Source organism: Phoxinus phoxinus (assembly GCF_949152265.1).
Source record: "Phoxinus phoxinus genome assembly, chromosome: 16".
Taxonomy (NCBI): domain Eukaryota; kingdom Metazoa; phylum Chordata; class Actinopteri; order Cypriniformes; family Leuciscidae; genus Phoxinus; species Phoxinus phoxinus.
The window spans coordinates 1,912,844-1,940,343 of record NC_136891.1 but is presented as its reverse complement, the minus strand read 5'-3'; the positions used below and the strand labels follow the sequence as shown (position 1 = coordinate 1,940,343).

General features: G+C 38.3%; 2 protein-coding genes across 3 annotated transcripts in view; one reads left to right on the top strand and one right to left on the bottom strand.

The window, feature by feature from the left end:
• LOC307012644 (solute carrier family 22 member 23) overlaps nt 1-12,003 on the top strand; it is a 31,995-nt gene extending 19,992 nt beyond the window's left edge. For both annotated transcript variants that reach the window (XM_079639545.1, XM_079639546.1), the window contains 4 exons: nt 437-648; nt 4,376-4,408; nt 6,417-6,540; nt 9,010-12,003. In XM_079639545.1, coding sequence (XP_079495671.1) covers nt 437-648; nt 4,376-4,408; nt 6,417-6,540; nt 9,010-9,376 — 736 coding nt within the window. In that variant the 3' untranslated portion in view covers nt 9,377-12,003. The remainder of the gene's footprint in view (nt 1-436; nt 649-4,375; nt 4,409-6,416; nt 6,541-9,009) is intronic.
• Nucleotides 12,004-14,284: 2,281 nt separating this feature from the next.
• On the bottom strand, nt 14,285-20,542 carry psmg4 (proteasome (prosome, macropain) assembly chaperone 4). Its single transcript, XM_079639568.1, has 3 exons — nt 20,009-20,542; nt 18,683-18,758; nt 14,285-15,409 (listed from the first exon to the last, which is right to left on the bottom strand). Exons 1-3 carry the CDS (start codon nt 20,198-20,200, stop codon nt 15,288-15,290), a joined length of 390 nt encoding a protein of 129 aa, XP_079495694.1. The 5' UTR covers nt 20,201-20,542; the 3' UTR covers nt 14,285-15,287.
• Nucleotides 20,543-27,500: the final 6,958 nt, after the last annotated feature.

The following is a 27,500-nucleotide window of genomic DNA, read 5'->3' as shown; positions in this document are numbered from 1 at the left end:
CTTAATTATTACATATATATTTGTACATTTTTTTACATCTCTAAACTATTCAACGGACTCCCTTTAAACCTCTGATCTAGATGATTTTTATTTTAATAAAATTTTTATTAATTTATTTTAATTGAATTTTTACTCATTTATATATTTTAATTTTATCCGTTTTTATTCATTTATTTATTTAAATATATTTTTTATATATTTAAATATTCATTATTACTACATACAGTATATATATATATATATATATATATATATATACACACACACATTTTTTACACTAATTCTCCACGTCTCTAAACTATTCCCCGGACTGAAACCGCTGACCTAGATGATGCAGTTTTGCACCGCTACGCTAAAAGCTAATCACGACACGAGCTAATCATTGCTCGTCCGTTCGCATCTCAACACAAAATCAATGGTTCCTTGTTCCCCTCAGGCTGACGGGCTACGGCATCCATCACTGTTTTGCTCGCAGTGTTCTGGAGGAAAGCAAGTCTCATCTGAATTATTACGCAGTGGCTGCGATCGCCTTCGCGTCGAGTGTGTTGGTGTTTCCGGTGGTGGGAGGATTCGGCAGGAGAGGAGGACTACTAACATTCATGATCATCACAGCGTTAGCATCACTGCTACAGCTCGGCCTGCTCAACCGTACGTACACACACACGCACACACACACACACTACTAACATTCATGATCATCACAGCGTTAGCATCACTGCTACAGCTCGGCCTGCTCAACCGTATGTACACACACACACACACACACACACTACTAACATTCATGATCATCACAGCGTTAGCATCACTGCTACAGCTCGGCCTGCTCAACCGTACGTACACACACACACACACACACACACACACACACTACTAACATTCATGATCATCACAGCGTTAGCATCACTGCTACAGCTCGGCCTGCTCAACCGTACGTACACACACACACACACACACACACACACTACTAACATTCATGATCATCACAGCGTTAGCATCACTGCTACAGCTCGGTCTGCTCAACCGTACGTATACACACACACACACACACACACACTACTAACGTTCATGATCATCACAGCGTTAGCATCACTGCTACAGCTCGGTCTGCTCAACCGTACGTACACACACACACACACACACACACACACACACACACACTACTAACATTCATGATCATCACAGCGTTAGCATCACTGCTACAGCTTGGTCTGCTCAACCGTACTAACACACACACACACACACACACACACACACACACACACACACTACTAACATTCATGATCATCACAGCGTTAGCATCACTGCTACAGCTCGGTCTGCTCAACCGTACTAACACACACACACACACACACACACATACACACACACACACACTACTAACATTCATGATCATCACAGCGTTAGCATCACTGCTACAGCTCGGTCTGCTCAACCGTACGCAGGGGTGCCGCCAGGAATTTTGGGCCCCATGACAAAAAAATTCAATTGGGCCCCCTCCGCGCAGCTGTTGTCACCAGATCTCTAGGACGTACCTGTCCCATCAGATGCTTTACATAACTAATCAAATGCTTGCAACTGTTTTGCTTCTTGTAGTTCAATACTAGTACTAGCACAATATTTAGCCTACTGCTGGTGATTTGTAAATGCAAGTCTGCATACAGTATGCAATTCACTATTTGATGCAAGTTTAAAAGCCACCATAAAAATGTCCTTGAGGCAATCCTTTACAGTCTCAATGTAATTTTATTGAGATTTAAAAAAAAGAAAAACTAAAAAAACTAAATAGGCTATATATGAACTTTTTAATCAAAATAAATTAACATCATCATCTCAAAACAATGAAAACAGCTGATTTTTTTTTTTTACTTAACTGCACATATATGCCAACAACAAGATAAAGTTGACATGTAAAACGGAATTTCCACATCAGGGTTATTACAGTGCTACAAAACAGTGTGTGTGTGTGTGTGTGTGTGTAAGCTTCTAAAAATAAATTGAAATACACCAGTATTCCTGTAATTCTTTTGTCTTTTATGAATTTAATAAACAACTCGTCTATTCTGTCCAAACACACCACGTCATCTACGTCAGGTGACTGTAAATGCACAAAAACTGTTTCCATTGCAGTTTTGCGAAATATTTATTTTTCGAATTGTCTGAAAAACCACCTCATGCAAATGTAAAAAAAAAATTTGAGATAAATGGGAGTTATTGCGAAATTGACCTGTTTCCATTGAGCCGATTTTCGATTCGCAATTTCAATTTGCGCAATTTGAAGGGTAATTGAAACGCGGATGACAGACACCACAAAGTTGCATAGTAAAAGAAAATCTGGTTTTCAAAAAACGAAAGAGAGAAAAGAGAGAGAGGAAAGACTAAAGAAAGGGTGTCAATCTGTTAACGAATTACAGGAATACTGGATTCTAAACCTCAAAGAAATGCCACAATCAAGACCTCGAAGCAGAAATGAGGGAGAAACACCCAGAAACTCCTCACATCTGCCGCTCACAGAGTCTTTCCTTGCCATTGATGCTTGAATAACACGCCTACGTCTCCTTCCGTTAATAATAATAATGTCTAGTGCGGTGGCTGGGATATATAAACCTACCAACGTCCGTTGGCATGATTTTTTAAATGACTATTCGCGAGAGGAAAATTAAGTTTTAGTCAATAGAAACGCGGCTACTGATGAGTGCGCTAAGGCAGGACCAAACCATTTCATGCAGATACAGGGGGGTGGATGTTTACTTTTTGGTCAATGGGGATATTTAACTTTGATTTCCAAAATAAGTACAATCAAAGACATCATTAATTTAATTACTATTTGAAATATACTCAATGATGATGAATTATATAGTGTATAATATAATAAAAAAAATTAATTACTTTTTACCTATTTGTTGGGGCCCCTGTCAGTCAGGGGCCCTTGGAATCGTCCTAACTTTTCCCCCCTATACGGCGCCCCTGACCGTACGTACACACACACACACACACACACACACACACTACTAACATTCATGATCATCACAGGGTTAGCATCACTGCTACAGCTCGGCCTGCTCAACCGTACGTACACACACACACACACACACACACACTACTAACATTCATGATCATCACAGCGTTAGCATCACTGCTACAGCTCGGCCTGCTCAACCGTACGTACACACACACACACACACACACTACTAACATTCATGATCATCACAGCGTTAGCATCACTGCTACAGCTCGGTCTGCTCAACCGTACGTACACACACACACGTACACACACACACACACACTACTAACATTCATGATCATCACAGCGTTAGCATCACTGCTACAGCTCGGCCTGCTCAACCGTACGTACACACACACACACACACACACACTACTAACATTCATGATCATCACAGCGTTAGCATCACTGCTACAGCTCGGCCTGCTCAACCGTACGTACACACACACACACACACACACTACTAACATTCATGATCATCACAGCGTTAGCATCACTGCTACAGCTCGGTCTGCTCAACCGTACGTACACACACACACGTACACACACACACACACACTACTAACATTCATGATCATCACAGCGTTAGCATCACTGCTACAGCTCGGCCTGCTCAACCGTACGCACACACACACACACACACACACACACACACACTACTAACATTCATGATCATCACAGCGTTAGCATCACTGCTACAGCTCGGTCTGCTCAACCGTACGTACACACACACACACACACACACACACACACACACACTACTAACATTCATGATCATCACAGCGTTAGCATCACTGCTACAGCTCGGTCTGCTCAACCGTACATATACACACACACACACACACACACACACTACTAACGTTCATGATCATCACAGCGTTAGCATCACTGCTACAGCTCGGTCTGCTCAACCGTACGTATACACACACACACACACACACACACACACTACTAACATTCATGATCATCACAGCGTTAGCATCACTGCTACAGCACGGTCTGCTCAACCGTACGTACGCACACACACACACACACACACACACACACACACTACTAACATTCATGATCATCACAGCGTTAGCATCACTGCTACAGCTCGGTCTGCTCAACCGTACGTATACACACACACACACACACACACACACACACACTACTAACATTCATGATCATCACAGCGTTAGCATCACTGCTACAGCTCGGCCTGCTCAACCGTACGTACACACACACACACACACACACACACACACTACTAACATTCATGATCATCACAGCGTTAGCATCACTGCTACAGCTCGGTCTGCTCAACCGTACGTACACACACACACACACACTTGTGTTTTGTCCTCTCACTGTGTCTTCTGTCTCCTAATGCAGTGATCGGGAAGTACAGTCTTCGGCACGATGAAGGTAAAACTAAACAAAATATTATGAATAGTTTTATAAAGCAGTGGCTCTGAGCTGTGTGTGGGAAAGCAGGGTTTATTATCAGAATGTTTAAATTTGATCAAACTCATTATTTCGATGCACACTTGAGGCCAAATGAGGAACACATGCCAGCATGAACCGGTTGCGTGACACATTCAATGAAAACCACGAAAACACTGCAACGTTTTAAAAATATACAGCCCAGTTGATGCTTGCAAGTGCCTCCAATTCAAGAGAACACCAGTTAATACTGTTCAGTATTTCATTTAAGACATTTTTTGTTTACATCTGCTAAATGACTCTCGTCCTTCCCTCGTGGGTCAAGATGACCCGAAGACTAAAAATTATACTTCTTTTTTTTTTTGTCCAGAAAGCTTATTTTATTTTAATAATACTTTTTCCATTCCATTCATTCCTAAGGGGGTCACATTGACCCGCGAGTTAAGGATTTGTTACTTTTTTTTATTTTAACCACAAAACTCCTCGAATCCATTAAATATTTGTTTGTGTATTCGTGATTCAAGTGCGACAATAGTCCTGGCACTTAAAGGATCTTAAGTGTATATATAATTATAATGGAAGCCTATTTTCACTTTAGTAAGTAAATATAATATAAAAGGTAATTGCGATTTTATTTCTTCCGTTCCACAATGTCACTTTATTTTTAATTTCAAACTTTTTTTCCCTATTGTGATCTGGTCATTTTTGACCCAAAACTGTCAAATTTTGAGTTAGAAAAATTTTTTGGGGAATGATTCTAAACTTGGTGAAGGTTTTGGCACTACCCGTGTGAACACACAATCATGGACGTGATTTGAAAATGTTAAATGGTCCTGGAAAAAGAAAAATAGTCCCCCTTGTGCTCCTTGTGAAGATGAATGGGGAACGAATATCCAACACATCAACCTCAAATGTTTAGATTTATGCCTTTTTTTTTTTTTTTTTTTTTTTTTTACCGTTTTAGCGTAAAAAAAAGTTAGGAATATATATACATTTCATATATAAAAAAAATTGTTTTTTGTGCATTTTTCATGGTAATAAAGTTAAACTTCTATTACTTTTTTTTTAAGTCAAAACTTTTTTCACTTTAGCAATAATCTGTTAAGTCTAACTCTTTGTCCACCACTGACGGACTTCTCCAGCTTTCCGTGCTTTCACTGTTATATGGTAGGGGGCGCTGTTACGCATATTCGGAATCTCCGGATCAAAATACAGATACAAACCAGAAACTGTTTTTTTTTTTTTTTATGAAACTTGCCCACATTCAAGATTTGATAAAAAAAAAATTATATAGCTAAAATAAAACTTTTTTTGGGTTGTTGTTTAGAAGCAGATGTTCTGTTCTTTCTTTTGATATATTGCATGTTCAGATATTCATATTAATTTATTATTCAAAATATTCTGGGGGCCATTAAATTTTTGTCAAAAACGCTGGTGTTAAAACACATCGAACTTAAAGTCATTTCAGGTCTATGCTTAAAAAAGTGAATAAATAGATTATTACTACTGCATAAATATAATTTAGTACCATGAAATCGAACTTAAAAAATTGTACATTAATTAAAAGAAATAAATAATGTGGTAATTTGTGTCCGACACGTGAACAGCACCAGAGGGTTAAACTAAATCGCACAATTTTCCTTTTTATTTGTTTTTACTCTTTAAACTAGCAGAAGTGGGCTTCCATATATTTTATATTCGTATATACATATTATTTTTCTTCTTAAAACTATCAATTATGACGATGGGAAAGGAAAAGGCTTCATGTATAAAAACACAAGCATGTATTTCTGTGTACAACATGTTGGCATAAATTGTGACATTGATTTGAATGCAACTATTATTGAAATATTTTTGTGCATGTTATTAACTTCACAACACGCTGAATGTCAGTTATTAGCAGTGTTGCTATAGGCGTACATTAGACAGCATAAAGCCTGTGTCTGTGAGCTAAAGTGTGTGTGTTCTGATATGTTGTGTTCTGTCCCAGTTCTGCGAGACACCCTGAATCAGCGCTTCTCGTACGCGTTCTCCATCATCGGGATGTTCTCGTCTCACGCCGTCAGCACGCTCAGCATCTTTTACTGCGCAGAGATCACCCCGACTGTCATCAGGTCAGCACACGTCAGTCTGTCTGTCAGATCACAGGGGTCACCGGACGCACAGCTCACTGTTATACGGTGTTTGCATATAAATGTGTGTGTGCAGTGTGTGGACACAACCACCATACAATGAAAAAATCCATTTTCTTTTTTTTTAATCCTCAAAAAGCCTAAACACTCTCAGTAATCAAGCTTTCTGAGCACTATGATGTTATGTCCCTTTTATAATCATATCCAGTTGGGAGAAATATCATATTATATTTTATAATATTGGTAAAAAATCACTGCTTTGGCTCATCTTTGATGCAGTTTTTTTTTTTTTTTGGCCCCTAATTTAATAACTAATGATCGTTGCGACGGAAGTGAATCCATCAAAACATAAAAAATTAACCCAACAATTAACTGGAATGGTATTGGTTACTACGGTGTTAAAATATCAACTTAAATTCATTTAATTTGATCCATGCACACTTAAATATTTCCTGAATCAAAACCGTGACTGGATACAAACTGAACCAAGAGACAATAGAGCCGTTAAAACTCCTCAAATTAACAAGACACAGGAAGTAGCTGATCACAGATTACATAATAAAAGCCTTACTTTCATATAATGCTGACACTTAAAGGTGCAGTGTGTAAATTTTACACACCCGCGGTGTATGTAGACAGAAATGCTCATTCTAAGATAATAAAAACATTCATCCGTTAATAAAAACGGTTCATTATATAAGGTCTTCATACATCATTGAAAACATAGTTATGTATATGATATTGCATTTCTGTCAACAGATCCTCCGAAATATTACACAGTGCACCTTTAAAACAGCGAACACAAGCACAATCATTTTAAAACTAAGTCATTCAATCAAAACTAACTTTAGCTGGAAAATAACATTATTCAAGAACCGCTATAAAGCCAAAACAATCTGTTACCTTAAATTATACGTTTATCTCTGTAAAGCAGCTTTGAAACAGTTTACATTGTTAACAGCGCTATATAAATGAAGATACTTGACTACTCTGAGTGTTTAGGATTGGGAAGTACTACGGCTGCCCCGATTGAAAAATGTGTAACCGCTCCATAACTTGTATAACTGTGTTGTCTTATACCTCGTGTGTCTGTAGAGAGATGCACCATTCACCGCCACGATACGATCTCCCTCACGAAGCCCCGCCTCCTGACACACACACTCGTAATGTGAGGCGTGCTGTGCGCGGTACAAAAACAGCACTTTAAAGGGGTCACCGGATGCACAACTCACTTTTATATTGTGTTTGCATATAATGTGTCTTTGCAGTGTGTGGACACAACCACCATTAATCCATTCACTCCTAAAAAAATAAGTCGTTTGGATTTTCTGAGCAATATGATGTCATATTGCTCATGCTCCGCCCACAACCACTGACGGACTGTCCCGTATTAGCATATTTCCCGTATTAGCATATTTCTGTAACACATTTCCATCAAGACATCACTTTACACCGTGTTCTAACTACAATGTGATAAAAAAAAATTTGTCCATGTTAATCAGAGTTTTGTCCTAACCAGCCGCGGCGTTCCTATTTTAGAAACGGTTTCTATTATTCTGCGCCGTCACGCTGGAACAACAAACACAAAGTGTGGCGATGATAATCTCAGGCACTGTTATGTGCTTTATTTAATGTTAAAAGCGTGTCATGTGACTTTGAATATCATTTAGTGCTCCAGCTTTGAGCTGTAAAAGCAACACTGGAGAATTCACCTCAGATCTTGAAATTAAACATAGAAACAAGAACGTTCAAACTGTGAACAAACAACTTTCTTTGACAAAGATTGTTTTAGTGACTTAGCCTACGTATTTTTAATAATGTTTAAATAGTGTAATATTTATGAATTTGATTATGTACTTGCGTCAAGATTACTCACTGGTGCTGTGCACTCGCCGTGAGACTCTGCCCACACGCTGTTCTGATTGGCTGTGCACTCGCCGTGAGACTCCGCCCACACGCTGTTCTGATTGGCTGTGCACTCGCCATGAGACTCCGCCCACACGCTGTTCTGATTGGCTGTGCACTCGCCATGAGACTCCGCCCATACGCTGTTCGGATTGGCTGTGCACTCGCCGCGAGACTCCACCCACACGCTGTTCTGATTGGCTGTGGGTTTTAATTGATTTTGACACATCTCGCAGTCGCGTCGTGCGTCTAGTGTGGACAGACAAATAATTTGTCACTGGAATCTTATTACATCTTGTTAGGACGCGGTGTCAGTGTCGACACCCCCCATGGGTGAGCAGTTGCTCATTAACATTTAAAGAGACATGCACCGAAACGGGTTGCTGTGAACAGAGCTGCATTTTAATCTTTTATCATAAGTCTTGGAGTATCGCATGATATCGTATCGTGATATGTATTGAATCGTGACATGCTACACCCCTATTACCTGATGTTTGCCGTGATGAATGTGTGTTTTGACCAGTGTCTCTTCATTTGTCGTAACAGGGGTGGTGGCGTGGGTCTGGTCCTCGCGAGCGCAGGGTTCGGCATGTTAACAGCCCCGCTCATGGAGCTCCACAATCAGAAGGGTTTCTTCCTGCATCACGTGATCCTCACCTGCTGCACGCTGCTCTGCATCATTTGCATACCGTTGCTACCGGAAACCGCTGGCCAACCACTGCCTGAGACTATCGCGGAGGGGGAGGGGCTTCTGAGGAGGCCCATCCTCCCCGGAGAACAGCACCACCTCCTGGCCAGAACCGAGGTCAGGGAATACTCACGCGTTCAGGACACGCCCCTCCACCAGGTCGTCAACCCCGGCAACGGCTCAGTGCCTAGCAACAGTACAGCCAACGGCGTGAGGACTTCATGACGGCATTTTCTAAGAACGGCCAATCGAGGAACGGTGTGAGCGATCGGTTCGATTGTAAAGAAAGGGTTTCATTCGTTCGGTTTTTTAAAGGCCGCGCACGGAGACAGATGTGCTGATAAAGTGTCAAACGCCTCATTAACCAGCAGAAAAGAAACTGAAAATGTTATTTTAACTTGCATTCAGCGAAAGGAGTTCTATTTTTCGAACGGCCACTAATTTAACGTCACCGAACAACAACCTCATGGAGGAGTGCCACTGATTTGAATGTGCTTTTTTGTAAGTTTGGTAAATGTTTGGTATTTATTAAGGACAGAATGACGACGATAAGAAACGACGGGCCTCGTTCAGGACACGAGTGAATATTTGTTGTTACAGGGCTTGAATTTCTGCGTGGAATTGCGCATAATTTTACTCATTCCTGACAATTTGTGCTCGCAAGTGTCAGTATTAAAAATGTTGTTGTTTTTTCACTGCTTATTATTGCGTTTAAACAGTCAAATACACACAAAATACACGTGAAACTCGAAAGAATATGGTGCAAAAGTTCATTTATTTCAGTAATTCAACTTAAAAGGTGAAACTAATATATTATATAGACTCATTACATGCAAAGTGAGATATTTCAAGCCTTTATTTGTTATAATTTTGATGATTATGTCTTACAGATTATGAAAACCTTTTCACAATATTCTAATTTTGAATTTGGGGTTTTCATAAGCTGTAAGTCGTAATCATAAAAATTATAACAGATTCAGATTATTTTATTTAATGCCATGTCAGCATTCAAAGCTATTTTCATGGCAAAAATTAATATCATATAAATATAATAAAAACAGAACAAACAACAAGTCATTATACAAGAGTTTTTAAATTAACATATGATAAAAAAAATCCAACACATTTTCAGGCATAATCTCATTAAATATGTCCTTAAGTGACGTAACTTCATAAAAGAGCATTCTGCTTGTATAAAGTCCAGGACAATCCAATAAAATATGTTTGACAGGTAAGGGAATTTTACAAATCATTCATAAAGTTGGGTCTTCACCTTTAAGCAAAAAAAAAAAAAACAGCTCTGGTGTAGACCAAAATCTAGTTTTAAAATTGATAAAAAGTCTGTTTGTAATTTCCTGATGAGTTTCATACAACTTATTATTCTTTCACATATTCCACTCTTCTTGCAACTTATTTAAAATATATTGATTAATAATAATCGGTCTGATATCTGAGGGAGGAATTTGACATTCAATAACTACCTGATTAAGAGGAAATTATAACAAATAAAGGCTTGAAATATCTCACTTTGCATGTAATCAGTCTATATAATATATTAGTTTCACTTTTTACAATACAATTTTATTTGTATAGCACATTTAAAAACAACTGGCGTTGACCAAAGTGCTTAACAAGGCCAAAAGACAAACAATAAAAATAGAAATGTAAACATACAACACACACACATCAGGATATATTAAAAGTTATTGAGAAAAAAAATGCGTTTTCAAAGTAGATTTAAAAATTGACAAAGTTTGGGCAGATCTCATGTAAGGTCCAATGACTTTTAAGTTGAATTACTGAAATAAATGAACTTTTGGCGAGTATCCACGTCATGTTTTAAGTGAATGTAAACAGTTGAGAAAGAAACCGCATGTGTAACTGTATGGATCCGTGCGCCAGGTTTTAAAGTGACAGTAGCCTAATATTCCTGCTGCCAAATTATGTGATATTAAAAATATCTATGGCAGATTTCCCCCATGGTATCCGTGACAAAAGTGTGGCCAGTGGAAATGATGAGTGGCTCGTAACTTAGGAAAACCACTAGCCATAGCAGAAAAAGCCCTGGTTGTAATGCTCTCCATTCGTAGGAGTGGTTGTTCAGCGCAACAGAAATGAGTTTCGCTCGCGTCTCATGAATGAAGCCCGTCGTGTCCGTGTGCACCTCGCTGTGTTCAGGTTTTATAAGTCTGTCTGTTTTGCACTAAAACTAGAGAAGCAATCATGAGTTGGCCAGATGAATCTGAACGGAGTGTGTATGAAACCACTGGACAGATGATGGCTTAAAAAATACAACAGCACAACGTAATGGTCTGCTCGTAACATGCAAACATTCACACACTCAATAACCCTCATCTGGCGAACCGAGCGTGTCATGGGTCGATCGCACCGCAAAATCACATTAGCATTTTCCTCCCGTATTATTAATGTAAAATTTCAAGTATTTATGTACTATTTTAGTATTTTGATGTTTGCTAAGTAAAAACATAAGTAATGAGAATTTAATGACAATCATCAAGAATAACGTGCAGATGCATTTAATTTTGCATTGTGCTAATGATATTTAGGAGGAGAGAAAATGAAAATAAAGTCACAATGCATAAATATTAAAATATCATTTATTTTACCTTTTTTGATTTTGTAGTGACATGTGACCCAGACACGCTTCCATGACATTTACTCAAATCCCAAATGTGAACTCTGGTTGATGTGGAGCAAGACCACTAGAAGGGCTGCTGAGTGCTTTCATGTATATTTATCATCAATTATTATGATTATTATTAATGTGTAGAATAGCTGTGGAGTAACTTGAACATCACAACACTCCTGTTCATCCTCAAACTACTGAATATAGAACCAAATTAAGAATAAAAAATAATAAAAAATAAACAGTCTCCCTAACTTACAGGAGAAACTGGAAAAATGAAAATATGGTGCAAAAGTTCATTTATTTCAGTAATTCAACTTAAAAGGTGAAACAAATATATTATATAGACTCATTACATGCAAAGTGAGATATTTCAAGCCGTTATTTGTTATAATTTTGATGATTATGAAACATACAGTTTATAAAATTAGAAATCATCAAAATTATAACTAATAAAGTCTTGAAATATCTCACTTTGCATGTAATGAGTCTTATATAATATTAAAGACTTTATTAGTTATAATTTTGATGATTTCACAATATTCTAATTTTGAATTTGGGGTTTTCATAAGCTGTATGTTTCATAATCATCAAAATAATAACAAATAAAGGCTTGAAATATCTCACTTTGCATGTAATGAGTCTATATAATATATTAGTTTCACCTTTTAAGTGGAATTACTGAAATAAATGAACTTTTGCATGAGTTTTCACCTGTATAGCAGGACATTAATGAAACATGTCAAGGTTGTAAACTGTGATTGCAGGTGTTGTGTGTGTGTGTGTGTGTGTATACAGGCTTCTGGGATATATATATTTATCTCGTGGCATTTCACATCCTAACGGCAGGAGTAATAGTGAGTAATAAGGAACAAGCACAGGATCAATACTCACGTCTGTGTAAGATTACTGTATATGCGTTCGGCTGCTGTCCTGTATGAGCTTCCGCACTCCACGATACTTCAAAAAATTAAAGCACATTGGGGAAAAAAAAAGCACATGAGTGAATCTCACAAAAACAATAACATGCCCAGGCCATTTTTCACTCCAAAAATCAAAAAGAAATGACAAAGTATATTTTTCTCAAAGAAAACGAAACTTATTTTAGGACCAAAAATCTCAATTAAATGTGGAAAAAAATATATTATTAAAATTGTAAGTATATGTCACCAAAAAAAAAAAAAACTGGTTAATTATAAATAAATAAAAATATATTAAAATGTTAATTTTAATATATTAAAATATGAATAAAAAATGCAATGCAGGCCGTTTATTTTAAATAGACTAAAGTGAATAGTGTTTTTGGCTTGAAACGTGACCTGTACACACACTACCGAGATTCACTCAGAGACGGAGTGCATAAACATAAGATTTGTGCTAGAGACTGAAACATTTTAAACATAAGCGTATTTTTCTGTATTTGACTCTCGTTTTGACGATTAGGCTGAGGTGAGAATTTCATACATGTTAATAGTCCATTTTAAGACATTGCACTTGTAAATAAATACCATTTTTAATACAGTATATTGTGTTGCTCGTGTTTGAATAACCGGGTTCTGGTCAATACATTTCTATGACCTTCATGTCTTTTGAGATTTCTAACCAATTAGAGAACTGAAAAATTCATTTTCTTGCATAACCTTTTAAGAGGCCTGGAGCCGAGATGCTTAAAGGGGCAATATGTAGGAATTTTCATTAATACTATAGATTTATTGCCAATGTGTCAACGAAACTTAAACGAGACCTTCCCCGATGGCGTCAGGATGTTTATTAAAGGAGTGGTTGATTATGATTTCACTTTTCTAACTGTAGTTAGTGTGTAATGTTGATGTTTGATCATAAACAACATCTGCAAAGTTACAACGCTCAAAGTTTAAAGCAAAGGGAGATATTTGCTTTACAGAAATTGCTTTTTAAGAACTACAACAAACGGCTGGTAGGAACTACACGACATTAAAAAAGTTTTTAAATTTACAGTGCGTGTGTGAGGTAAAAGGACTGTAGCTCCGCCCCCTGTGCCGGGAGCAGTAGCTCATTTGCATTTAAAGGGACAGACACAAAAACGGTTTTTGCTCACCCTCAAAAAGTGACGATTTTAACATGATATTTAAAAATATCTGTGGGGTATTTTGAGCTAAAACTTCACACACACACTCTGGGGACATCAGAGACTTATTTTACATCTTGTGAAATGGCGTTATACCACCGCTTTAATAGTATATCACTGTAAAAGTATTTCAAACTTTTTTACTTCTAAGCAAAGCCTGAAAAAGACCTTCGCTGTGAGAATATCAGGGTCTTGAATCACGTTCAGTCTCCTGTATGTTAGCCATAAGCTGCTACGCTAGTTCACTAAACGGCTAATCGCTTATAACAAGAGTTTCTGAATTCTACAAACCGCCCCTATAAAATCTAGGTTTTACACAACCTGCTTACATTAAAAATATGAAAAATGAGAAAATACCAGATCAGTTTTTACCAGGTTATTGTATGCTATAACCAGGGGTGCACACAACTTTTTCACTGAGTTACTCCGGTGAGTACCTGGAGATGGTGTTCGGTACTCACCCCATATGTAGCGTGGCCACAGCTGTCAATCATGACATCACATTCCCTTTTTATAGCATCAAACAACTAACTAAGACCAAACTTATTTTAAAAAACGAACACTTAAATTTACATCAGCATGAAAAAAACAACCTAAAATGACAAAACATCTTTGGAAAAAAATGTATTTGAAGTGTAATTTGATTGTTTAGTTTCATCGCGTTCATTAGACTTCATGAGTCAAAAGTAGTCGATCTCCGAATGCAACGTAACAGGGAGGAGAGTAAAGATGGAAAGCTCCTAAAGCTTAGTTACATATATAAGGATCCTCATATAAAAAACAATACTAAAATTCAGAGTCGGTTCATTCGCATTCGGAGATCGACTATTTTTGACTGACAAAATGGCGGCGGACACAGCTACAGTGAGGTGTTCAAAACCTTTCTTTAGTAAACGCTGTTCTCACACACACTGTTCTCACTGCTGGAGTTCATGTGTGGAGCCGCTGGTGACGCTTCAGCAGTGTCATGTTGTGTCGAGCCGCATTAGTGTGTTAAACACACAGATGTTGATACTATCACAGTAGCGCCCCGTGCTCTCACATTCAAAAGGCATTTTGATCGAAAACAAAAATACGGTAAATCTTAAAAGTGGCGTTTCCATAATAATTATGCTTTAACATGAAAGTTTGACTCGGGTAGATTCACAAAAAGAGTCTAGGTTCAATTTTGGCGACAGTTTCTCTAAGTACGCAAAGACGCGTAGTAACACAAGTGGCGCGCATGCGTACCCGTTATGTGCACCCCTGGCTATAACCCACATATTTTTGTCTCAGACCGGAAAAGTACCACACAAAAATAGTATTGCATTACAACAGAACTTTTTTTCTTTAGATTTATTGAACTATGTACAAAAAAACCCTGTTGCAGAAAGAGTGACTGTTTAAAACTGGTCAGGATGAAGCTCCATCTCCTTCTTGATCCGGTCCTCCACCAGCAGAGCCAGATTTGAGTTCGTCATGGGCAAGTTGTAGCTCACAAACACCTGCTTCTTTGTCTTCTTTGCTGAAAAGAAATGGAGAAAAATAAATGCAGTTGAACACCAGACTTGTTAGCCATTCTCACCACAGAAAGATTTGCACTTTACACCGTCTTAACTGGACATTAATGCAACTGAAGATTTAAGGTTTTCCATGAGCATGCCTGGTAATACCAGACTCTGCTACTTCACTTTGCTTCGTAGACAGAGTCTGGAATATGGCATAATAGAGAAGTGTTTTCTCTCTCGCTAGGGGGCGATTGTCTGAAGTTTAAAATCATTGGTTACCCGTAAGCCAATCAGATAAGTTTAGTTAGGACATGTTATGCGCCTGTACAGCCGCATCGAACCACAGACATTAGAGTGCGGATTGGGCCGAATTTGTCAGTCCGAGCCCGGCCCGCGTCCGACAGAGCAGTAACCGAAACCGACCCGAGCCCGACAGGCATAAAGATATTTATGTTCGAGCCCGACCCGAGCCCGACAGTTAAAATCCCATTTTTTTTCTCATACTAATGACAATTGTACGTTTGTTTGTGTGGAAAGCCGCTTTTATTAAGCAACTGTAGGAAGTCAATCGGAAATGTCAACAGGACAAGCGCTCTTAACACAGGCGCGCGCACATTATGCACGTGTTTCGTTGTCACGGCAACATAAACAAATGTCCACACACAGGAAGACGGATGTTATGGTAATATTTTACATGTATTTTAATCACAAAAACGAACGTTTGCATCAAGTGAAAGCATCAGGCACATCGGCTACCTACATAATAAGCTGTTTTAAATTTAAAATGTTCAATGCCTTATCGCGCTGATGTGACCGAGCACGACCCGAACCCGAACATCATTTCTAAATATCTGTCCGAACCCGGCCCGGCCCGGCGGGCTCGGGTCGGGTATCCATCCTCTAACAGACATCATGCATCGAACTCAAATCTATGATCGAACTTCCACTGTAAACACATGATGATGCGAGCGAAATACCGGAGTGAACATGGCTGTAAACGACTTTTGCAGATTATGCGTCGTTAATCTACGCATCCACGGTACAATCACGGCCTCTAAACTTATTTTGACAGAGTGAAACAAGAAAATATTTGTAGCCAACTCTCAAATTTAGGATTAGATCTTTTAAACACAGCCAGTGCCGCTGCTAGCCATTTCGGTGCCCTAAGCATAATTCCTTTATGATGTCCTCTCCCCCGAGAAGCTTCATGAGGCGCGCGCGCGGTCTCTTGCTCTCTCTCTCTCTCTGCCGTGCACGCGCTACGCGGTTTGGAGCACAGTCTCTGTCTCGCGGGCGCGCTCGCTCTAGATTCCGGAGATTTTAACTAATTCGCGGGCGTCAGTGAGCCGCTATCAATATGCGGGAGACTCCCGGGAGGCTATTTTTTGGTGCCTCCTCAGCTCTTGGTTCTCTACGCTACGCACAGCGCGTGGTGGGAGCGGCGGCACTGGTTCTCCATAACAGAGCGAACTGCATCCCGTGTCTCGTTTCGGTTTTCGATTTCTCTGACCTACAATGTAAAACTCGGCGCTTAGCGTCTACGTCACGGCTCTCAGCCCGCCCTCTGTTCGTTGATTGGCCCGGCCGTCCAAAGGCCGCTGGAAAACTGAAAGATAGGCCGCTATCTCAGACTGACTACAGGAGCGAAATGAATTGAGCAAATGACTAGAGCTGTCATGATTCATCGATTAAATACGAGCTTCTGTAGCCCCGCCCCTTTTCAGCGCTGCACTCGGTGTCTTTTGTCTTCCGGTCTGTATTTTCAAAAGCGATCTTGCGTATTTATGAATGAACGGCTTGTTTTAAAATCTTCCCCGTCTACTGACATTTGTTAAGACGTCTGCTTTAAACATTACAATCCTCATGATAACTTTCGTAAACTTTACATTAAGTAAATCCACTTCACCAGCTAATCACTCTTCAACAGCAATGCCATAGAGATACACGGAGCGACCGCAAAACGGAAGTTCAAAGACCCGTCCCCTTAGTTACTGTTGCTATGTCCGACAAGCCACGCCTCTCTCACACCACACACACACCATGTTCTCACGGAGTGAAAAACACATCGCGGAGCAGAGAGGAGACCGACAACACACAGACAGACACAGACCAGCTTACTTTTGATATGAAACAAAGGCTACGTTTACACGTGGACGGCTATTTTCATAAATGGACATTTCACCCTCTCCGTTTTCATAAATAACATCGAGCACACCTGTCAGTTTTCAGAACAGTGATCGAACACAAACCCGTGTGTATGCCGTCTAGAGCCGGCCAAACCTGTAGGTGGCAGTGTCACGAGAAGCTCAAGCCCACGTTAGCCAATCAGAATCCAGACAATAGTCTCATACTGTGACGTCGGCGGCCTAAAGCTCAGTTTCTCAGTTTACATGCAAACGAAGTTTTCCAAGATCTCCACTCTTTTTAGATAAATTCGTTTTCAGAGGCGAATTCTCCGTTTGCATGTAAACAAAAGGAAATGTCTCCGTTTTTCAAAATAGCCATGTACGTGTAAACGGGGCCAAAGTCTCAACTTTGAAATTTGGTAATTTTTTAAAGAAATTTAAACAATAAATAGCGTTTTGTGGCTCTTTAATGTGTCGTGACAGATCGCTCAGTTAAAGCCGCTCGTGAACCGATCATCTCTAGTTCATGTATAGCATCAAATAAACATGAATGAACATCAGAAGGAATGTTGTTTTAACCGCAGAAAGACGTCTGTACACTCCGCTTCTCAAGCTCAAATCCTCCCATGTTAATCTACTAACTCTCCTGACTGCTTTGTCCTACAAAATGGTGGATTCGGCGGATTATGATTGGTCAGATGACCTGTCAATCAAACAACCTTCGCTCTGAATTTGCATGATTTGGCCAAATATTAAAGATTAAGTAAACATTTGAAGTAAATATTGTTTGGACAGTATTAAACACGGATTTGATTAATCGTGCTGTAAAGTGTAACAACAGAAGACCTGTTGGCGCCCTCTGCAGGCGTTTGTTATAATACATAATGTACATAAGATGATTGTATATAACATTATGTAACATTTAACAGTGTTGTACAATAAAACCATATGATTACTTGCTTTAGATACTTTATTTGAACTAAATATTATTGCATGATTGTATATGTATTTAGGTCATTTTAAAGGCTTGTTTGCTTAGGTCACAAAAATGTCCCGATTACTCGATTAATCTTCAAAATCATTGCCGGTTACTGAGATAATCCGCCCTGCACACGACTCTCTGACTCGCATCTGCTTGATGATAACCGGTGAAGGTGTTCTTACTGAGTCTCTGAGCGAGAGAGCTGGCGGTCGTGTCTGACGTGTCTCCCAGCACCAGAGTGGACAGAGGCATTGAATCCTGGGAAAAAAGAGCAAATCATGATATGAGCTTCAGAAAACACTTCTGTTCATGTGCTGTGAACCAGATCACAAATACACCCGTATAAAAGAAATTGCATATATATATATATGTGTGTGTGTGTGTGTGTGTGTGTGTATATAGGTAATAATTTATTTTATAAGGGTGTATTTTTTATTTGAAATGTTTTCTCTGACTGGTTATATATACACATATATACACACACAGACACACACAAATACATACATATACGAATATATGTTCACATATACACACACACACACACACATATATAAACACGCGCGCGCGCGCGCAAACACACACACACACACACACACACACACACACACATACATACAGATATGTTCACATGTACATATATATACACACACACACATATATATGTGTGTGTGTGTATATATATATATATATATGTTCACATGTACATATATATATATATATATATATATATATTTTAGGGCTGTCAAAAGATTAATCGCGATTAATCGTATCCAAAATAAAAGTTTGTTTACATAATAAATGTGTGTGTACTGTGTATAATTATTTATATATATATAAACACACACAATCATGTATACATACAAGGAAAATTGGTTATATTAATATATAAAATATGTATATATAATATAAATTATATAAATGTATATACAGTATGTAAATGCAAATATTTCTTAAATATATACATGAATTTGTACACAGTACACGCACACACATATTATGCAAACACAAACTTTTATTTTGGATGCGATTAATCTTTTGACAGCCCTAATATATATATTTTATATATACACACACACACAATATATATATATTATATATACACATACACACATATGTTACCGGTATATATACACATCTCACACACACACACACACACACACATATATATATATACATCTCACTCACTCACTCACTCACACACACACACAAATGCAAATATTTCTTAAATATATACATGAATTTGTACACAGTACACACACACATATATTATGCAAACACAAACATTTATTTTGGATGCGATTAATCTTTTGACAGCCCTAATATATATATTTTATATACACACACACACACACAATATTATATATACACATACACACACACACATATGTTATATATACACATCTCACACACACACACACACACACACACACACACACATATATATACATCTCACTCACTCACTCACACACACACACACAAGATAATGTCGCAGATACTGCAGGACTCACGTGTTTACTGGCGATGGCCACGGCCAGATTGGACAGCACCGGGCCGGACCCGATCCAGAGGAAGAACCCGCCGCTCAGCTTCATCACGTGGAAATGAACCAGTTGCTCCATGATCTTCTCTGAGAAATCATGAACAGAGATGCCCTGGACAGGCGCCTGAGTGCTGGAGTTGCCGTTCTCCACAGTCTCCATCCCGATCAGCCTTCACACAGCGATCAAATCATGCAGAAATCTCATGATGAAAGTAAAAACACACACATCTAACACACACGCGCGCGCCCCGTTCTTCCTCAGTTCCGCTCAGCGACGGACTGTAGCGACACCCGCTGGTCTGGAGGACGAGTGCCGGAAACAAAACCATCAGGAATTTTACGTAAAAGGAGGGGTGGTTGATTATGATTTCACTTTTTTTAACGTTAGTTAGTGTCAGAGCCGTTAAATATGATATTTTCAACGGCTCTGGTTAGTGTGTAATGTTGCTGTTTGAGCATAAACAACATCTGCAAAGTTACGACGCGAGCCTGTAGCGTCACCCGCTGGTCTGGCGGTAAACAAACCTTTTCCCCTAATGGTTTTTCATTATTTTGTATTCCAGAGTGTTCTTTTATTTTTTTGTACACTTTGTATTTCTTGGTATATAGTGTATGTTTTACTTTTTTATTATTATTTATTTTTCTCTTTGTATTTTTATTGTGTAAAGTGCCTTGAGAAGCTGCTTTAAATGTGCTATATAAAATAAAGTTTATCATTATTATTTTTATTAAAGGGACAGTTAGACAAAATATTTCTCTGAAATCTGATAGCTTACTTTTTCTGCCCCCTCCAGGTAGTGTAACCACTGTTCCTGTATGCTTCTAACGTGTCTCGAGGAACTTTTAGTTTGTGAACGGCGATGATCTTCTGTTAACTTTTTTGACTAAGGCTATGTTTACAAGGAAACTATCTGAAGAGAAAACGCAAAAGTGGCGTTGCGTTATCACTGTTTATTCTGCGTTTAGACGAGCGTTATGGGGGGAAATCTGCGTGCATATGGTGACGCAAAAGTGTGTGAGATTGGATGTAGTGTGCACTCCAGACGGCTAGGTGGCGATGTGGAGCACTGAGAGTGAAAGAGACGCTGACACAGTTTGTCATGTTTAATACGGTAAAGCCGCTGCTTTAACCCTCGGCGCTCTTCACGTGTCGCTCAAAAATTACAGATTTTTTTTTTTTTTGTCAATGAAATTAATGCTATATTAGTTTGATAATGTTTTGTTATTTTCCTGTACTGGCGCATGCCTGTGACGTAAACGCGTACGCGACGCCTTCACTGTCTAGCAGACTTTTGCGTTTTTACCGTTTTTACCCTTTAGACGGGAACGCGGCGGTGGAGAGTTTTTAAGATTTCCACTCTGGAGGGTGTTTCACTTTTTTGCGTTTTTAAGCCCCAAAAACGCCGTCGCCGTGTAAACGAAAGGCACATCCGATAAAATATTTTTACGTTTTCACCCGCGAGCGTTCTCGTGTAAACAGGGCCTTAGCTATATTTCTCAACAACCCTCGTCAGTTCAGATACTTCATGTGTTCTAGCTCAAGCACACCTGGCGACACTAATGAAGCCCTTGATTAGTGAGACGACACCCGTTCTGCAGATCTGAGCTGATGTGACGGATTCTGTTCAGGAGGTTTAATTAATTAAAAGTTGCATTTTCAGTTTGAAACCACTAAATTAGCTAATTTTGTTTGATTTGTTCATTGCTGACAGTGAAATTTGACCTGATTTGCAACGGGGGTTGAATAATTTTGATTATTGAATCTTTTATATGTTATGGTTTCAGAAAATGGTTTGGCAACTTGTTAGTTAAAATTAGGTCACAACTTCAAAATGTTGTTAGAAGAGCTGGAAAAATAATTAAAATTTTACAAATAAAGGTCTGTAAAGAAGCAGAGCCTTTAAATTATTGGTGATCCAAGCCATAAGTATGAGCTGATGCGGGAGATACAGCCATTACATATTTAAAGCAGTAATTTCCTATACTAAACCTAAACTAATCTTGGCAAACTATATATCATTTGAAAGCTTACAATCTCTAGTTTACATATTTGGTGACTGATTTTCTAAATAAATGACAGAGGAGCCGTAATTTATCAATTTGCAACAAGAATATGTTCATACTCCTAAGGTGTGTTCAGACCTTTATTTTGAAATAGTGATGAACATGAAAAATCATGAAAGAATGGTAGAAACCTCAGTTTGTTTTCATGCCAAGAGTTCAGAAGATAGCATCCGTTCAATTCTTTTAGAAAAAAAGCTCTGAAAATGTTTTGAATATAAAGAAAACAATAATAGATTCAGCATTAGTGATGTGGCGGCGAGCTATAATGCACATACGTGTTCTTTGTGTTTCTTAGAGGTTGAATTCATTTCAAAATCTGCCAAACTTCCAACACTACTTCTGAATAGGACGAATACTTCATAAATTGTATGAAAATTTTAAAAATAATGGTTCAGACTCAAACCACATATGGAGATGGAGGCGCCCTTATATGGGCAGTGATGTCCACTAGTGGAGAAGTGTGGTACTGCGCACAAACTAAATCTCACTGAACGCTTATCTTCTGAGATATCAACCTAACATTTGAAACACAACTTGTTCCGATTTTTTGCCATTTTTAGAGTCCACCCGGTTTTAAAAAAAATCTATATTTTATGAATAATAAAAATTAACATTGTACATTTTCATAAACTCAAACTTCTATAACTTTTTTCTGTTTAACTTTCTTAATTTATTTCACATCTACAAAAATCTGTCAAATGTCTTCTTTAAAACAAGACCAATCTTACATCTATATTTCAAAGCATTCTTGAATTACAACCATTTAAGTTCGAAATGTGCATTAAGGGGTTAAACATATATATGTTTGTGTTGTATGTATATATAATATAAACATCACAGTATTTTATCTAAACTAGATTTTAGTGTATTATTGTTATTAGAACACTATGAATTATTAACTTTATATACTGTAAATGGGAAAAAAAATTGGGGGTAACACTTTACAATAAGGTTCATTAGTTAACATTAACATTATGTTATCATGCACTAATAATGAACTGCACTTATACAGCATTTATTAATATTCGTTAATGTTAATTTCAACATTTCCTTATACATTAATAAAAAACATTAGTTAATGCGCTGTGAACTAACATGAACAGCTGGATTTTTATTAACTAGCACCAAAGATATACAGCAACACATGTATTGCTCGTGGTTTAGTTCATGTTAATGTGAACTAATGAACCTCATTGAAGTGTTTTCAGTTGTGAAGTGTGTGTGTTTGGAGCAAGTCTTGAATGTTTTGATGCACGCGTGTGAAAGCAGAGCTGGAAAAGTCGATAAGAGTGTTTCACTTCCCAGTGGCTCAAGCCCGCGGCGTCACGCTGGTCTGCACTGGTTTCACTAACACTCAACAGTGTGTGTGTGTGTGTGTGTGGTGTGTGTGTGTGTGTGGTGTGTGTGTGTGTGCGTGTGTGTGTGTCCACAGGTGCTGGGATGAGCGGGGGCGTCCCTCGTCGAGTCTCTGGCCCCTCGGCGTCCCCTGAGATTGATCACTCAAGGACAGGACAGAGGAATGTTTACATCTGTGTGTGTGTGTGTGTGTGTGTGTGTGTGTGTGTGTGTGTGTGTGTGTGTGTGTATGTGTGTGTGTGTGTGTGTGTGTGTGTAGCACCCTGAGCATGGGGAATTGAAGGGGCTTTTTCTCACATTCTCGCAATGTGTACAACCGCCAGCAATGTCAACTCAAGTCACCTGCATTCATATAGCGCTTTTAAATATATAGATAGTTTTAAAGCAGTTTTATAATAGGGAATTAAAGCGGTGGTTGAACATGATTTGACTTTTCTAACTGTAGTTAGTGTGTAATGTTGTGTTTGATCATAAACAACATCTGCAAAGTTACAACACTCAAAGTTCAGAGCAAAGGAAGATATTTACGTTTAAAGAAATCGCTTTTTAAGAACTACAACAAACGGCTGGTAGGAACTACACGAGCTTCCTCCCGGGTTAGTGACATCACCAACCCTAGAATTTACATAAATTTACATATGTGAAGCGCTTTGAGGACCCAAGCTACGTGAACGGCTATTTTCATAAATGGACATTTCACCCTCTCCGTCTTCATAAATAACATCGAGCACACCTGTCAGTTTTCAGAACAGTGATCGAACACGAACCCGTCTAGAGCCGGCTAAACCTGTAGGTGGCAGTGTCACGAGAAGCTCAAGCCCACGTTAGCCAATCAGAATCCAGACAATAGTCTCATACTGTGACGTCGGCTGCATAAAGCTCAGTTTCTCAGTTTACATCCAAACAAAGCTTTCCAAGATCTCCACTCTTTTTAGATAGATTCGTTTTTAGAGGCGAATTCTCCGTTTGCGTGTAAACAAAGGGAAATGTCTCCGTTTTTCAAAATAGCCATGTATGTGTAAACGGGGCTCCAGAAAAGCCAAAAAAAATTAACAAATTATTATTCTTATTATAAACCCCGCCCCCGGAACACGATTGATAGATTATCATGACAGAATATGCTAATCAGTAAATAGAAGATAACTACATAAGCTTCATAAATTCATCAACTAACCATTCAGAAATGTCCTGTTCTTCTACATGTGTCACTTCTTCTTGAGTCTCTCCATCTTTCTGACTCCGGTTTGAACATAAACATTGACATTTTCAGTGCGTGTGTGTGTGTGTGTGTGTGTGTGAGGTAAAAGGACACTAGCCCTTGAAGCTCCGCCCCCTGTGCCGGGAGCAGCAGCTCATTTGCATTTAAAGGGACAGACACAAAACTGTGTATTTTTGCTCAACCTCAAAAAGTGACACTTTAACATGCAATATAAAAATATCTGTGGTGTACTTTGAGCTGAAACTTCACACACACACTCTGGGGACTTATTTTACATCTTGTGATGAGAGCATTATACCACCACTTTAAAGTAACAGAGATTGTTTAGGCTTTACAGCAGCTCTAGAATAAAGTTATTGTCCAGATAAAGTGAGTTTTGATTGATTCACTTCCGTTGCAAAGATCATTAGTTATTAACTTAGCGGCCGCAAACATGACACTGTTTTAACTGAAGACAGAAACTTTTAACACGTTCTGGTTCATTCACACGACGCCAGTGTTTGGGGCTCGAGAACACACACTTTAAAACAGGATCCCAAGATGCATTAATTTTTTTTTGAAAAACTTTATTATCTCTGTGTAAACTTCAAAGAATCTGTGAAAACACAGATAGCGTGCAGATGCATATTAGTGTGTGCGTTTAAATATATATGTGCGCAGGCGTGTAGTCTTTCTTTACAAATTGGCATCGCCAAATTCCTTGTCTGGCCTTAAAAATTAATAATAAAAATTTTTTTGCATGCATGCATTTCAATGCACGAGTGTAAGAGAACGACAACATCGATAAGAGCTGCACATTACACACACACACACACACACACACACACACACACACACGGTGTGGTTACAATAAGAGTTATTAGTTTATATATTTACTAACATTAACTAACAATGAGCAACACATTTGTTATATTTATTAATCTTTGTTAATGTTAGTTAATAAAATTACAGATGTTCATTGTTTGTTCATGTTAGTTCACAGTGCATTAACTAATGTTAATAACCTTTGATTTTAATAATGTATTAGTAAATGTTGAAATTAATAAGGTTAATAAATGCTGTAGAAGTGTTGTTCATTCTTAGCTCATGTTAACTAATGAACGTTATTGTAAAGTGTGACCCCAGATTTTCAGGTTCTGTTTGCACTTCATAAAACTAACTTATAGTTTAATAATAACTCATATGCAAAAATAATATGGGGGGGGGGGGGGCTCAGTGGGTTGTACTATAATCTGTATAACACATAATGCATAATGCATGTACATTGTGTATTCTTCTAGTTCTTTGCAGAGTTATTTTAGATATATATCAATAAACTAAATACAATGAGAAATGTTGCCTTTAAATGCAACTATAGCTGAAATAAAAAGAGTATTTTAAAAATGTATTTTAACTTAAGTAATTAAAATATTTGTATGCTTTTTAGTTTTAGTTAGCTTTAATAACTCTTGTTCTTTGAGAATGCATGACAGTTTATTATATATTCACGCTTCAGTTTTGTCGTCTGTCGCTTTAAATGCACGAGCTCGCTAAAGCAGGATGGATTCTGATTGGCTGTCAATGTGTTTACGCTTCATCACTTGAAAAAATAAATAATTCTGAAAGCGATTCGATATCGTTCCTCTGTGTGTCTGTGCCGTTATAGTCGTGGTCGATTACATTAACGATTTTTAAAACCATTAAGGCCAGTTCACACCAACAACCAAAGGATGATAACTATAAAGATAACGATAGGCTACATATTTAGTTCTAAAATCGTTCTCTATATTACAGAATAGCAGAGGTCACACCACAGCTAAAACAATAACGGTAGCCTCCAGAGAAACGATAAGATTCCGATTGATGAACGATTAAAAACGTTGACAGCCAATCAGAATCCATTCTGCTTTAAAGAGCTCGTGCATTTAAAGTGACAGACACGCACGTTCTTAAAATAAAAAGAACAATATCGTCTGCTCGTGTGAACGCTAATATAGTTACCCTTGTTGTGAACGGGCCTTTATACCGGGTCAAAAAAGCTTTTTCATCGATTTCTGCTTGAACAATGCGCACTTAAAGAGACAGCTCACCCAAAAATTATAATTCTGTCATAATTTACTCACCTTTAAGTTGTGGGTTCAAGTTCCAAACCTGTGTGAATTTCTTTCTTCTGCTGAACATATAGATATTTTTCAAAAATATGAGTAACCAAGCAGTTCATGGACCCCATTGACTTATACAGTATTAGTTTCCCCATACTAAGTCAATGGGGTCCAACAACTGAGTAAATGAAGACAGAATTTTTATTTTCGGGTGACCTATCCCTTTAACCAGGTGAACTCTCACTAGCGCTCCATCAGACCTGCCGCTGCAAACCGAGCAATTGCAATATCAACAGGTCGTGTTGCTAAATGTGATCATTTCTGCCCGGCAACAGAGCCCTTTGCCCCCCTCTGTCCATAATCCAGCAACATCTGCTGCCATATTCTTTCACACATGCCAAAAAAACACACACAGGCTTTTCTCATTTGAACTGAAAGAAAAACCGGAAAACCAGAGTTGCTAAAAGAGTTCAACACCTTGTCCCAAAAGCAAGAAACAGTAAATGTCCTAATCAAATCTGGTGTGTTAGAGGAAGCCGAGGCCTGTTCACCCAGGACAGATGTTCTCGGGCTGACTTCAGGGTTTGGCCTTGAATTGGGCCTTTAGAGACACAATAAATATGAATTAATACATTAAATATTAAATTAATTAATATCAGACTTGCATTGGATGTGCAAAGGGGTTTAAACTCAACATCGGGTGCACTGAAAACAATTATTTGTAGGATTTACTTTATAAA